Here is a 14,339-nt window from a genome sequence, read left to right on the forward strand (position 1 = left end):
TTGTTTGAATGAGTGGTGGTAGTAGAAGTCAATGGTAGCCTACTGTTAGGCTGGTATTGGTTGTAGTAGCCTAATGGTGAGTGGTGGTAGTAGAAGTCATACCAGTAACAGTAGTAGTAGTAGTAGTTTACAGCAGTGGGAGCAGGGGGTTGTAACAGTAACAGTACTGCAGTTGAAGTAGTGGCATTAGCACCAATAGTTGTAGTTACAGTAGTAGTACTTGCAGTTATAGTAGTGGTGTAATGGCCAACGTGTGATGTGACAGACGGGCAGTGGCACTGTTGTAGTAGTAGTACTCCTTATAGTGATAGTAGTAGTGGTGCCACTATTATTTAGTATTTTCAATGTAGTAGCCATGTCACTAATACTGTATTGCTATTGCAGACATACCTGGCAGTGGTCGCAGTGAACCTGGTATTACTGTGGTAATTGTGGGTGTATTGGTAGTTATTGTTGTATTGGTAGTAATTTAAAATGTACAACCTTTTACCATCGTCTAATACTCTGATAGTAAATATTGAAACGTAGTACTCTAGTCCTGACACTTTCACATGCTTGTTGTGTCCCTTCATGTGTTTTACATTTTATCTTGTGTGTTTTATGCTTTGTTGTTTTGTGTAAAGCGACAGTGTTGTGTCAGTGCTGAGCTGTATTCTGAAGAGCCCACACCCTCTGTCACAGGAGCAGTACTTCACTTTATGTCATGCACCTGTGGGAAACCATGACCTGAGACAACAGACAACGATGTCAAATGACAAAATATATCATAAAGAAGAACGTGTCCAAAGTAATTTTGTGTATAATCACGTATGTATGTGACGTCAGTACAATGTTAAAACATACTTTATCTCAAGACACATATTTTATATATGATTTAAATTATACAAGAAACACACCATTTTGTGTACGACTTGTTAATTTATGCACAACCACAGACTAATACGCACACATATTCCTCCCTCCTAGACCTTTACAGACGCCCCCTGGTGGCCGGGCCGCGCTGCTGCAGCTGGGCCTCCACACCTGATACACCCTGGTCTGACTTCTTTCTGTTTGTGAAATAGATGAATATGACCCTGCTCTGAATGTGGTGTTTTTAAAATCACTTTTTTCATTTCTTTTACATGTTCAGGCATATTTTTTGGCAAAACCTTCCCCCTAAATTAAATGTTGTTTCTAAGCGTTGTCTACTCTTCCCAGTATTTATTTTGGTGGAGAACACAATCCATTTTATTTATTTGGCAAAGGATCAGTCAAACTTCAAGGCATTTATCGAGTCCTATAAGACACAGAGAATATCTTATGTCTCATACATAATCAAAAGTTAAATGTCTCGTAGCCTTTTTGTCTACATACAGCAGGTTAGTACGTTTACAAGTGGCCCTGTTGCCACAGTAACACTTATTAACATCAGCTGTTTTGTCTTGGATTTTCAGTTTCACTAACATTTTACTTGTACTTTTATTGTGAAGTTTCAGTGTAGGGGGCGGAGCATATGTGTGTGTCCACTTCTCATTGGATAATTGACCAGGAGTTCGTCATGTCGAGCTGGTCTTTCACTGGTCGGGGAATCGCTGGTGAAGACAGCCCCCGACCACTAGATGTCACAAGCGTCCAGCACCTCACACGCTGTGACGTAACAGAGTGGGCGCACTGAAACCAACGCAGCTTCTCATCTTCACGTTTAAACACGAGCGAGAGCTGCTGAGTGGATGATGGAGACAAACTGTGACCGCGCTGTGGTCAAACATTCACGTGTTTCCATTAGCACAATGTAATTCCGAGGTCTCCACAGGAACATGTGCCACCGGTTTATTAGGCAGCCTGAGCTTTCACTGCAGGCGGGTTGTCTAGACCCGATCCACCAATAGAAACCAAACCAGACGCACTGCAGGTGTCCCAGTAAACGCTACGCACGGTGATGCGGTATGTACACTGTTAGTTTGCACGTTTGTGGGGAGTTAAACCACCATACACTCTTTGCCACACCGTGCAGCCTCTGGGGCCCCCGGAGCTCAAGTATGTGGTTTTTATTTTGTGCTGTTGTTGAAGAGGACGTTCCACCTTAAAACCAGCACCACACGCGCCTCTTGGTGAGTTTATAGGTTATCAGTAATCGTGTCCTCTCCCTTAGCTGCGGGGGCGCGCAGGGAGTCTCTTCTCCTTTAAGTGAGAGAAGAAACACCCCCACCCCCGGACGGCCTAGTGTGAGACAGGAGGCCGCTCTACCGGAGCTGTGATGGGGATTTGAACGCACTGCCGCACGGCCTCGTTCAGAGCGAGTCCCTGTCACTCTCACCCCCCCCGTTTGGATCTATGCTGCCCGCTTTCGGCCTGCGCTCGCTGCCTGGAGCCCGGAACGGGGCTGCGTTGGGCAGACTGTGACCGTCCGTCGGGCGGAGAACGCAGCGGAGCCTGCGGGGACCTCCGGCTGCCTCTGCTGCTCTGTGTTCGTGCGTGTTTCTCCGCGGACTGGACGCAGTTTTGGAAACACTCGGGATTAGGTGATTTGTGCTCCGGGGAGTTGGATGTGTGTTTCGCCCCGCAGGACTCACCTGGATTCCGGCGCCGATGGCGCAACGGGTGCGTAAAACCAACTTTAATTAGCGCACAGGGCTGAGGACGGTTCGTCTCCAGGCACAAGATGTTTAGAGCAGAGGTGAAACTTTGGTCCCTGGAGTTTCAAACTGACAAGAATCACGATTTAAACTCCTAAACGAACACACAACTAATGTTTCTTCTATTCGCATTCACACCGTGTCCAGGTTACAACTAATGACGCGCGCACACACACACACACACACACACACACTTTCTTCCGTGTTTCAAAATTGTTAACCAGTTTCTGGTCATATTATCAGATGTAATATATCAAAACAAAACTAATTTCCACACAGCAACTGTGAAAAACCAAAAAACAATAAATCACTGATCCAAACTAGCTTTAGTTATTTCCTGTATATTTATTTATACTTATTTCCGTTTATTTCCTGTTGATTTATGACAAAACTGTTCAGTCCAAGTTGGAGCTGAACTCCTCAAACAAAAAAAGGTTCTGACTCCGGTTTGTGTGTCGAAGACTGTTTACACGCGGTTTGTTTGCAAATGAACCGATTTTATTTCCGGATCCTTTTGTTTATTCACGGCAGATAAAACCCGTTCCAGCTCCACACGCCCAGTTTAAAGCGGTTTAGTTCGGGCCATGTCACTGGCCCGTCAGGTTCCGAGTCGCCGTTTGGCTCTTTATAAAATGTACGTGACAAAAATAACGTCGCTGGTTTTAAGTTAAATTTCCAGCTCGGTTCTGGAGACGTGGGACGTTAGTTTACAGCAGAAACCATCACAAACATAACGAGATCCTATTTTATTAAAATGTAGTTTTACCAATTTATCACAGACCTTTACCCACATTCATTCTTTTCTTTACAGATTAAAGCTAAACGTTTTTAAAGTGTCACGCCACGCACACTTGGTTTATAGCAGAACAAACTAAATGACCCAATTAATTGAATTGAAAAGTTTTTTTTCTTTTTGTTCAATAATGAGAAGATTAAACGTTAGACCTTTAACTGTAAACCCTAACATTATATTGTTCTAACAATATAATGTTACAATTAATAAAAATAATAATAAAGAAAACATGTAAACTGGAAATGTCTTTGGCTCGTTTCCTGTTCACAACAGACTGGACACTGCATTCGTGCACGCTGCAGTCGTGCACACCGAGGTTCACGTTATTCTGTCCACACCGTGCACATTATTAGCATCTGTGTGTTTAAAAGTTATTGATCATGTGATAAACAGGGGTGGACATAATAATGTGAACACAGTACCACATCACCTTTAACTACACCTCAGTAATGAACATCGTTTAATTTGTACGTTTCTGACGTCACTAAACCTGACTCGTGTTGAGCTTCATAAACAGATGTTCAGGCGGAAGCGTACAGGTGTCCCTAATAAAGTGGTCGGTCGCTGTGTATTTACGGCTTCTCCTTTAATTTTAATTTGACCGAAGACCATAACTATCAGAATAAAGGACCGAGGGGGTGTGAAAGGTTTGACACTTGTTTTTCCATGTCAGCCTTTACCGCATCAGAGGAAATGGGGTGGACAGAATAATGGGAACGCTCGGAGCCGGTAACCGGGTTTTGCTGATGCAGATTTTTTCTGTCTGGTTGTTTTCAGACATTTCTCAGGTTTGATGTTTTCTCTACAGCTGTTCAGGAGGTTTGGTCCAACAAAAGGTGCGATGCGGTGTTTCACTTTAAAATGTAGTCGTTTCAAAGTAAAGTGGGACAAACCTTGAGTCTACATGGCTCCTTTAATGAGGGCTGACTTTGTCATGGTGTTTCTGGTTTTCCTGCCCTTTAAAGCTCAGTTGAAGCTTTAAGGCTGTCAGTCTGTTGAGTCCGACCTAAAGTCCACACATCCAGTCACAGAGCGTCACAATACATTAACCCTAATACTATTTAAACAGTATTTCTTACAGTCAGAAGTTCAGGGGACTGTAGATTTGTAGGGTTTCGTTATACGTGCTCTTTTTATTTTTATTTTTCAGAGTTTGTTTAAATGTATTTGTATAACACATTTTAATAAAAGAACAGAACTTAAAAACAGAAGCATTAAAAGAATGAGACAATAAAATACAGTGCCTTAAAGAGCAAGAGTGCATTAAACGTGAAGTGTGAGTATTACTTCTCAAACAAATCCAGGTGAAAATAAAAAGGTTTTCAGTAGATTGTGACATTATGAGCACATGGAAGATCTAGGGTTAGTACATGAAGTCCAAGTACAGAGCAAGTGAAAGCTGCTCCGCCACGTTGAGTCCGAGTTTTGGGCTCCACAAGCCAACCTGAGTCCGCAGCCGGGAGGACCCTGCCCAAATGTCGGTGGTCTATGGAGATGGAATGGCACTTGTTCTACATTTAACTGGGAGCCAGTGTAGAGACTGTGGACTGGGGTACTGTGGACTGGGGTACTGTGGACTGGGGACTGTGGACTGGGTACTGTGGACTGGGGTACTGTGAACTGGGGACTGTGGACTGGGGACTGTGCACAGTCGTCTCAGTTAAAACTCCACCAGCAGCGTTTGAATTAGTTGCAGCTGTTGAATAGTCTTTGTGGGAAGTCCAGTTAAAAGACCAGAACAATAATCCACACTACTAGAAGTAAAAGCATGAATAAGACACCCCCACCCACTCCCGCACCACGGTAAAGGCTGAATCTCTGTTAGATTTTGAACTTGATCTTTAGTTTTTAAACCCTGAGATTCAAGTTGTGCTCCCACTCTAATTTTCATTTCCTTCCTGCCAAAGAAAGGCTCCTCATTTTATCTGTTCACTTGGAGAAAACTGTGACTTGTCCACTTATTTGTTTGCTCTAGACATTGGCACAGTGACTCCAGAGGACTGGAGTCATCAGGTGAAGGAGCCAGAAATATCTCCATAACTACAGAAGCTGATGGCTTTATTTTGGAGAATATGGCCCAAAGGTGGCAAATAGGGGTTGAGCAATAAAAGTCCAAGAACATCAAAAAGGTTTGAGTCAACAGATGCACTCTGATAACTTTGCGAGTGAAAATAACACCAGGTTAAAGGACGCAGCCGGTGATTTAGCACGTTTGTCTTATTCCCCACCAACCCCGTCCACAGACCAGCAGCACCAGTGAACGTGGTGTCCTCACTGTCATGTGTGAGTCCAGACCCTGGTTCAGCTCATCGCTCTGTGCTGTAGACCTCCACTGTTATCCACAAGCTACTAGACTGCCCCCCCCACATCTTATCTCTTTGTTCCAGTATGAAGACCTGGCCCACTATGGCCTGGAGGGGCTGGACAGGGTGTATGCAGACCCACACCACCACCTACACCATCCGGCGGGCACAGCCCCCTGGTCCCTCCCCCCAACATCAGTACTCCCAGTACAGCCACAGCAGCCTGGCGCCCTCAGCAGGGGACACAGTCAAGAGGGACAAGGACGCCATTTATGGGTATGCTGAGTTTACTGACACTGTCAAAAACAAGCAAAGGCTCTGTAGCTGTGTAGAAGGACAGAAGGAAAAACACAGCTCAGATTCACCGACTGTTACTCGTCTGGACGTTTCTCTTATCTTTGAGCTTTGGAGTTAAATCTTGGTCAGTAGTTACGGGCGGTGAGCAGAGCTAGTGTCATATTTAGTGTTTAACTGAGACGGCGTCATGCTCTGTGGTGGACAGACATCAGGGTCCAACCAGACATGTCAAAGTTTGGAAACTACTGATTCATTCTTTAACTGTGCCGTTTCTGAACGTATCGTTTGTTCTTCTATTGTAAACATTAAAATCTTTAGCTGAAAAGTTGGTAGTAGCTGAAACAGTCAGATAAATGTAGTGCAGAATTCTCATCTTAGAGTAAAAGTACAAAGAAGCATCAAATACAGATGTCAGTAAAATAAATACATGCATATATGTACTTAGCTACTTTCTGCCACTCTAACCAGAGGAAACCCTGCAGTGGAGTTTATCAGTTTTGTGTCCTTGCAGAGAAAGTTTGGTTGTTTATATTTAGTTGTTTCACTGTTTGGAAAAGTTTCCTAGATCATTTTCAGAGTGAGTTACACTTGTGTTTCTCACTTTGAGGCAGCAGATGCTAGCTTTTCACTCTGACACCCCCCATTCCTCTCTGCAGACATCCCTTATTCCCTTTGCTTGCACTGATCTTTGAAAAATGTGAACTGGCGACGTGCACACCAAGAGAGAGCGGTGTGGCCGGAGGAGATGTCTGCTCCTCGGACTCCTTTAGCGAGGACATTGCCGTCTTCTCCAAACAGGTAGAGCCCATGTTCTGGCCACATGTTAACGCAGAGCAGGTCAGAAGTCATATGGTAGAGGCAGGGCCAGATTGATCCTGTACAGGGCCCGGGCAACAAGGAGCCCCCACTGAGCCCCCAGTGATCCTGCTCGTTGTATTTATTAGTAAATGGTCTCATGGTAAATGGTCTTATACTTGTATAGCGCCTTTCTATGCTTTACAGCACACTCAAAGCGCTTTCACATTATTCGGCCATTCACCCATTCGCACTCCCAAGCACTCACACACCGGTGACATCACCAGGAGCAACTGGGGGTTCAGTGTCTTGCTCAAGGACACCTCGACATGTTGACTGGACAAGCTGGGAATCGAACCGCTAATCCTCCGGTTAGGAAACGACCTGCTCTACCTCCTGAGCCACAGCCGCAGGTCAAATTGAAGTTTCATAGTGAAAACTGTTCCATTATACTCTACTAGAATACTTCTACTATACAATATTCCACAGAAAAGTCCTGCATTCATACTTTAATGTTGTAGCAGGTTGTGATGGTGTTATTTGTTAACTGTTTAAACTCTGTTGGGAAGTTTTACATGTAATAAAGCTTCATATTTGATAAGGTGATCATATGTTTTGTGTGAAGCAGTAGAAGTATAGAGTAAAACTGAAATACATGGAAAAATAAAATTTAAAAAAGATTCATTCAGTGGGACTACATCATAGAGTGCATGGTCAGGGACCACCAGGGGGCCACGGGCCACTGGTGGAGAACCCCTGGTGTAAAGTGAAGTAAGACTAGAGTTCAACTCTGAGCATGATGATGATGTGCTGATGCAGGTGCCACCCAGAGGCCCCTGCTGTGCACACAGTATTTCGGTGTCACCAGACGAGTGCAGTGATCTTTGTACGATTTCCTTGTAGATCCAATCAGAGAAGCCTTTGTTTTCGCCGAACCCAGAAGTGGACAACGTGGTGAGTTACTGTGTCTTACAGTGAATCCTTCCCTCTCTTCTGTAAAAACTACAGACAGGACATACTGGTGCCTTCCAAATGCAGTAAAACACTCATCAGTTGTGCACATTGTTCCATTTTTTAAAAACTATGAAGCCGTTTTTGTGACGCTTCAGTCCCACGCAAACGGCGCTAAGCTCGGTAGCTTCAGTCATCTTCGTCCAGGATTGGTGGCGGCAAATTAAGTCTGAAACCCGCAGGTATTCCCGTACCTTCAGCAGCGCCTACGACGCGAGCGTAGAAACTTTTGGGTTACATTACATGCAGATGGACTAACATCTGTCCAGGTGGCTGCTGCACCGGAACTCGTATGACACGTGATTGACCAGATCACAACTTAACGTTCTCCTCCATGGCGCTTAGAGTTTTGACCATACTGTATGAGTGCACACATGGAAGCAAACACATAGGTGAACCACAAAGCTGGACTGTGTTGGATGTTAGCTTGTGAAAATAGTCGCTGAGGAGCTGAACCCTGTTTTTTGCACTTGCACATTATAAAGTTTTGTTTCTTGCAGATGATTCAGGCGATACAAGTGCTGCGCTTCCACCTCCTGGAGCTGGAAAAGGTCCCAAAACATGGATTTGTGTCTGTGACCTTTGACCTCTTGATCTCATTTACCCAACATGTGCAGTTAAATCTAATGTGAAGGGATTAAGGCAAAGATGTCAGCTGCTAATCCGAGCCTCATCCTGAACAGGAGCCACCGTCGTCCTGTAACACCACTGTTACCTTCCTGTATTTGATGTGTTACATTACATGGAAACACACGTCATAGTCTTTGTTTGTTTCTTATGTAACTAGGCAAATATATGGATTTTATTTTTTAAATAAGTTTGTGCTGACTGTGCAAAGATCCTGTACATTTTAGGTATCTTGTTTTCAGGTCCATGAGCTTTGTGATCATTTCTGCCATCGATACGTCAGCTGTCTGAAAGGGAAGATGCCGATCAATCTGGTGAGAGATGACAGAGATGGGAACAACTCAGAGGGCGAGGACTTCATCAGGTTATCAGGGAGCAGCGTGGATCAGGTGAGGTCGCTGTACTTCTAGGAAACATGCTGAAACATGTTTACAGTTTCTAAACGACGTTACAGGCGTAGCTGCAGATGTTGTGTTGGGGGGACAGATTGTACCTCTGATTCAGGGTTGGGGGACAGATTGTACCTCTGATTCAGGGGAAATATCGTAACTTCTACTGCACTGCATTTGATTTTACTGCTGTTAGTCTGAGCTCTTTTCTCCAAACGGTGGCTTCCCCTCACTTTGAAAGAAACAAGAATGAAATGAATGAGCATGAAACCATCGTCATCATGTTTAATGCCCGTTCAGCCAGTAGAACTGTTCATCGACACCAGTAAATAGTCAGAGAGTGTACAAACAAAGTTACAGTAAAATAATGAAAACATATCAAAAGTTTTCATCCACCTTTATGAAATGTCCTCCAACACTCTGTACATCCTCCCTAACTCCTCCAACCTCTCTGGGTTCCCTCTGAACAGCGTTTGGATCCTGTCAGGTGTCCTTTTAACCCGTTCTGTATGGCAGACTTGTCCCAAGTTGACCACGTTTGTTTGGTTGTCTGCTGTGTACAGCACTCTTCCCATCGAACCACAGGTTTTCAGGGATACTCTAACTCAAAGAGGTGCTGGGAAACTTGCTTGAGAGCTACGTAAGAATCCAAAACAAAGCTTTGCACACAGCTGAATGTGATTAAACCTGCACCCTGTGACCTGAGCAGTTTCCTCTGCAGGTTTCCTGGAGCAGAGATCACGATGACACGGTGTCGATCCACTCGGCCGGGACCCCGAGACCGCCCAGCGGAGGACACGCGTCTCACAGCGGTGACGAGGGTTACGGGGAGGCGGAGGTTTCCCCACACGCCTGACTGGATAGAAGTGGGAAAGGGAGATGATAAAAGGAGGTGATGAAGGTTGGCTGACGATGTGAGCACTGAGCAGAGCGGCAGAGAGAGATCCCTATGTCCCAGAGCGCACACACACCCACAGGCCTGATGTTCACACCAAGGGGGTCGACTCCAAGGGGCTCCCTCTTACCAGTGAGCACCACTGGTTCAGTCTGGCTTTGCTGGGTAGAGCAGTTAGCAGCCTGTAAACCTGTCCGTGTGTTTGAGTCAAACCAACATTAGCACTGTTACGTTGTGCTGTTACTGTTGTGACCTCAGCAGTGAGGTCACCTTTATCAGAGCGCTGGATTGGTTGTTATTCTGACCCCGCCCACCATTGCTCCAAGGGGGGCTCAGACCCTGGTCAATATCCTGTTTGTAAAGCTGGAGAGCAGAGCGTGCACACCGGGCCCAAACATTTCATTGTGTTTGTGTTTTCATGAATGTTTTCCTGTTGTGACTGTGGAAGAACAGTCGCTGTAAATGAGGACAAAGCTTTGTAAACAGCAGAGTGGGTGATTTTCTTGATCTGTAAATTAAACACACACATAAAACTGTGTCACGTCACCGTGACTTGTTCCCACTGGATGACAAAGGTGAAAGCATTTTGAACTCTCGAGGACGTGGTCACTCATGTCATTGCCTTTTCATACCAGCTGAAACGATGCCCGTCTCTCCACAGGCCACTGGAGCCACGTTTCCATCCACCGCTTTATTTTTTTTTGTTGAATATTTTTGGTTTTGCCGTTAAAAATCAACTCACTTGGCTGGAATAACCAGAAGCTGCTGCGAGCGTACGTCCTGCTGCCTCCATCAGAAGCAGCAGAGTCGAGATTCAGAGCGATCACTGTTGGCTGCATAAGATCCTGTTCTCTTCACTGTATTAGCACTAAGCTAGCTGATGGAACAGTGCACTGGCTGTGTGAGGCCTTGGTGTCTGGGCGGGGAGCTGACGTCAGTCCTGGCACCGCTCTGGCTCCAGCAGCGTCACTGGATTCCTCATGCAGGTTATAGAACATGGTGCATGTTTGACACGTGTTTCCCCCCCGTGACAGATCAGTTATGTAGAAACAAATGTTGTGACCACAGCATTGGGCTTCGTTTGTCCTCTCCCCCCAGACCTCCTCCTCCTCTCTCAGTTCACAGGTTGGTGTCACAGGCCATTAGCAGGTTGGGCCGGACCTTGTTTTCCTTGGAGAGCTGAGGAAAGTGTGGTGGAAGGGTGGGGTGTGGATCAGCTTCAGGGAGTTCACGGTTCAGCCTAATGAGGCTCAGAGCTTGTTTATGGAGTTACGCATCGTCTTGAGGATTATTTCCACCTTTTCAGGCTCCACTTGACAGAATCCTGCCTGTGTTCGGTCATTCGCTGACTCTGGGCAGGACCGTGGCCCTGACCTCACCCTGGTGCTGTGAAAGACACCGAGGAGAAAACGAGCCTCATTAAACAGGCAGAGAAAGTGTAGGAAAAACACCAGGGCTGGCAGCTTTTAGAGGTTTTCAGCTGAAGCAGTTCATTGTATCGAAACCCTCGGGGAGCAGCAGGAAAGTCAAGGAGCGCTGCCCACTGAGCGGAAATGTCTCACTGATCTGGGTTTGCTTTCGTTTTAGTCCACAGTGAGACATGCATGTTCGTTCTTGGAGATGAGCGGTGATGAAAACTCTGCTTAGCTTTTAAATGAAGTCAAGTTGTGTTTGAATGCATTTTTTATTATGTGAAGGATGTGTGTTCAGCCTTAAACAGGGTCACAGGCGACTTTTTAACTTTAGAAAAACGCCTTTACAGACGTCCGTATCTTCTGAGTATTGTCCTCAAATCATCACAACACCCCTGTGGGTGTGTTTCAGGGGACTGCCTAAACAATGGCGTGGCGTCTCCCAGCACGGGGGGCGACGACGACCTCGACAGAGACAGACTGCACAACAAGAAGAGAGGTATTTTCTCCAAAGTGGCCACCAACATCCTGAGAGCCTGGCTCTTCCAGCACCAACCTCATGCCCACTCTCACTGTCTGGTTTGTCCTATTTAATCTGGCCAGTTAAAATAAAAGACACGTTTTAATCCCTGCTAATTTGCGCTGAGTTTGGTTGGTAGCTCTGGATGCGGTTGTGCTGGGTGGACTCAGGGTCTCGGCTACGGCCCTGCACTGCTTAGCTGGTTTCATGTGTTGACCCAGATTAAACAGGATGTGAACAGGATGTGCAGCGCCGCTTCCAATGGGTGTGTTTGTCTTGAAACAGGGCATCAGAACACTGAGCTGCACGTTAATGTCTTTCTGCTTATCAGCTTTAAAATGCATCGGTCTCCCTCAGGCTAAGAGTGACAGCATCAGATTCAGGGACTAATCAGCTGATGCATCCGCTCGCTGACGTGGACAGAACAGCCCTTCTGGAATAATCAGCGTTTCCACTGACAGTCAAAAGAAGCAGCAGCTGAGACAGCAGCCACCTCGCTGGCATCCTGGACCTGTAGACAGCACATACTCGGTGTCGGCCTCGTGGGCAGCGCTGTCATGGCCGGCCCTGTTGTGGCTGTGATTGCGGATCAAGTTTCTTGGTCCACATGGAGCCTCTGATATGCAACGAAGGTGAACACATCCAGAGATTTAAGGTGGTTAAAGACTGGGCCTGTTCTGATCCATCTTAGAAGTTCCCCTGGCTCACTGGTTCTTGTGAAAGTGACAGTGGAAACTCCCAGCACCGGCTCCAATCAGGCCTGAAACACCCGAGCTGCTCTGGCTTTGGTTAAAACCAGAGGACTCTGAGCTCATTTCCTGTAGTGTGAGGAGGCAGCTCTGGGGCTCCCTCACCCTGCAGTGAAAACATCATCCATTACCTTCACTTGTTCTTTCTCTTACTTTTAATACCTTGGTGGAAGCAGATGTGTCTCCACCATGCGACTGGTCTTTCTAGAGATCATAGAGTCTGAACTTGAGCAGTGCTGCATGTTTCCCCAGTGAGAAAACAGTTTCTGAAAGTGCTGCTCTCCTGGTCAGGGACGGGCAGAGACATGCAGCAGCTGGTTTCACTCTGTGCTGAAGAAGCTACAGCTGCTACACGGAAACATTCTCATTCACTGGCTGAGGACTTGGCTCAGCTTCCCTGTCCTTGGAGCTCATTGGCCGTTTCCTCAGTGCTGGTACCAGTAGCCAGAGGTGGCTCTACGCCGGCACCGCAACACTTCAGTGTTTTCCTGAGGTAACATTTCCTGCCTGTCTAATCACAGTCCTGACCTTGAAGTTGGCGTTCGCACTTGTTCACCTCAGTCTGAGGACAGCCCTCACTGTGACGTGTCCACTGGCCCCAGACTACACCATCCGTATTCTGTTCAGCTCAGTCTGAGGTGAGGCTTCAGCAGCTGACTCACACAGATCCACTGGACCTCTCCATTACTATAACGCGATGGTTTTCAGACCAATCCAGACCTACAGTTGTGGGTTTGCATCTGCTAAAATAAACCTGATGAGTATTAGATCCCTTCCTTGTTCAGTTGTCCACCTCAGTCTGCTGCAGCGCTGCCCCCCTTCATGACAGTGCTCGTGGCTGAGGTCTGACACTGACTCAGACAGGATGTCACATCTGCTCTCTGCTCCTGATTAGCTCGGTGTGGAAACGCTCAGGCAGTAGCTTGGCGCTGATTAATGTGTATGTCGCTCAGCAGACTGCAGTGACTGCAGCACAGACCTGGGATGCAGTACAAATACTCAAAGTACAGGAACAGCATTTTATGAGGTACCTGCACCATGTCCTCCTCCTTCATCCTGTGACTCCATGTCAGAGACAAACCGTGTACTTTTTACTATACTACATGTACCTGATACCTTCAGGCCCAGAATCAGATGAATCAAACCAAACCCAGTAGAACCATCAGACTCTATTGATCCCAGTAGGAAATCCACCAGCTACCCAGCAGGATGGAAAGTACTTCCCAGTATAAGTATATAAGGTAGTTACCATCAGCTCCACCTTTACCAGCTGCAGCATTAAAGTGATGGACACAGTAATTAGTCACTATGATCCAGTATCAGAGACGTTACTGGGACACGGGCCGTTCTGCTGGACGGGTACTGGTACTGCTGGTACTTCAAGTAGATTTTAATGAGAATACTTTTGTACTTCAGTATCATGTTGAATGCAGGACTTGTAAATGAGTATTTATACACTGTAGTAATTCTACTTTTACTGCAGTAAAGGAACTTCTTGCACTGCTGTGCACACTGACACACACATGTAAAAGCACCAAATACTCCGGGGATGAGCAGCCTCGGGCCGGGTCTGATCCACCAGCACACCGCAGGCTCATTAACAGTCTCTCTCTCTCTCTCTCTCTCTCGCTCATTGGCTTGCCACTTCTTTCCATTAATTATGTCCCATTTCATATTCCTTTGGTGAATCTAGCCCCTCCTCCTCTCTTTAATACTGATTAGCAGCAGCTCTGAGGCTCACACCAACAACAACAAGCCTGCCATGTGTGGCAGTGCGCTGACATCTCAGTGTTTTGTCCCCCTGCAGCACCCATACCCGTCGGAGGAGCAGAAGAAGCAGCTGGCTCAGGACGCCGGCCTCACCATCCTGCAGATCAACAACTGGTGAGTTGTGACACCGGAGAGGACACGCTCTTCTTCTTCTTCTTCT

The 14,339-nt window shown here is 46.3% G+C and overlaps 1 protein-coding gene across 1 annotated transcript in view; it reads left to right on the forward strand.

Moving 5' to 3' along the window:
* Positions 1-2,104: 2,104 nt before the first annotated feature.
* meis1a (Meis homeobox 1 a) overlaps positions 2,105-14,339 on the forward strand; it is an 18,099-nt gene continuing 5,864 nt past the window's right edge. The window contains 10 exon segments of the mRNA XM_020620290.1: positions 2,105-2,583; positions 5,799-5,891; positions 5,893-5,990; positions 6,668-6,809; positions 7,710-7,760; positions 8,318-8,368; positions 8,687-8,833; positions 9,555-9,671; positions 11,426-11,691; positions 14,210-14,293. Of these exon segments, the coding sequence (XP_020475946.1) occupies positions 2,572-2,583; positions 5,799-5,891; positions 5,893-5,990; positions 6,668-6,809; positions 7,710-7,760; positions 8,318-8,368; positions 8,687-8,833; positions 9,555-9,671; positions 11,426-11,691; positions 14,210-14,293 (1,061 nt within the window). The 5' untranslated portion in view covers positions 2,105-2,571.

Source organism: Monopterus albus, unplaced genomic scaffold (assembly GCF_001952655.1).
Source record: "Monopterus albus unplaced genomic scaffold, M_albus_1.0 scaffold235.1, whole genome shotgun sequence".
NCBI classification, from domain to species: domain Eukaryota; kingdom Metazoa; phylum Chordata; class Actinopteri; order Synbranchiformes; family Synbranchidae; genus Monopterus; species Monopterus albus.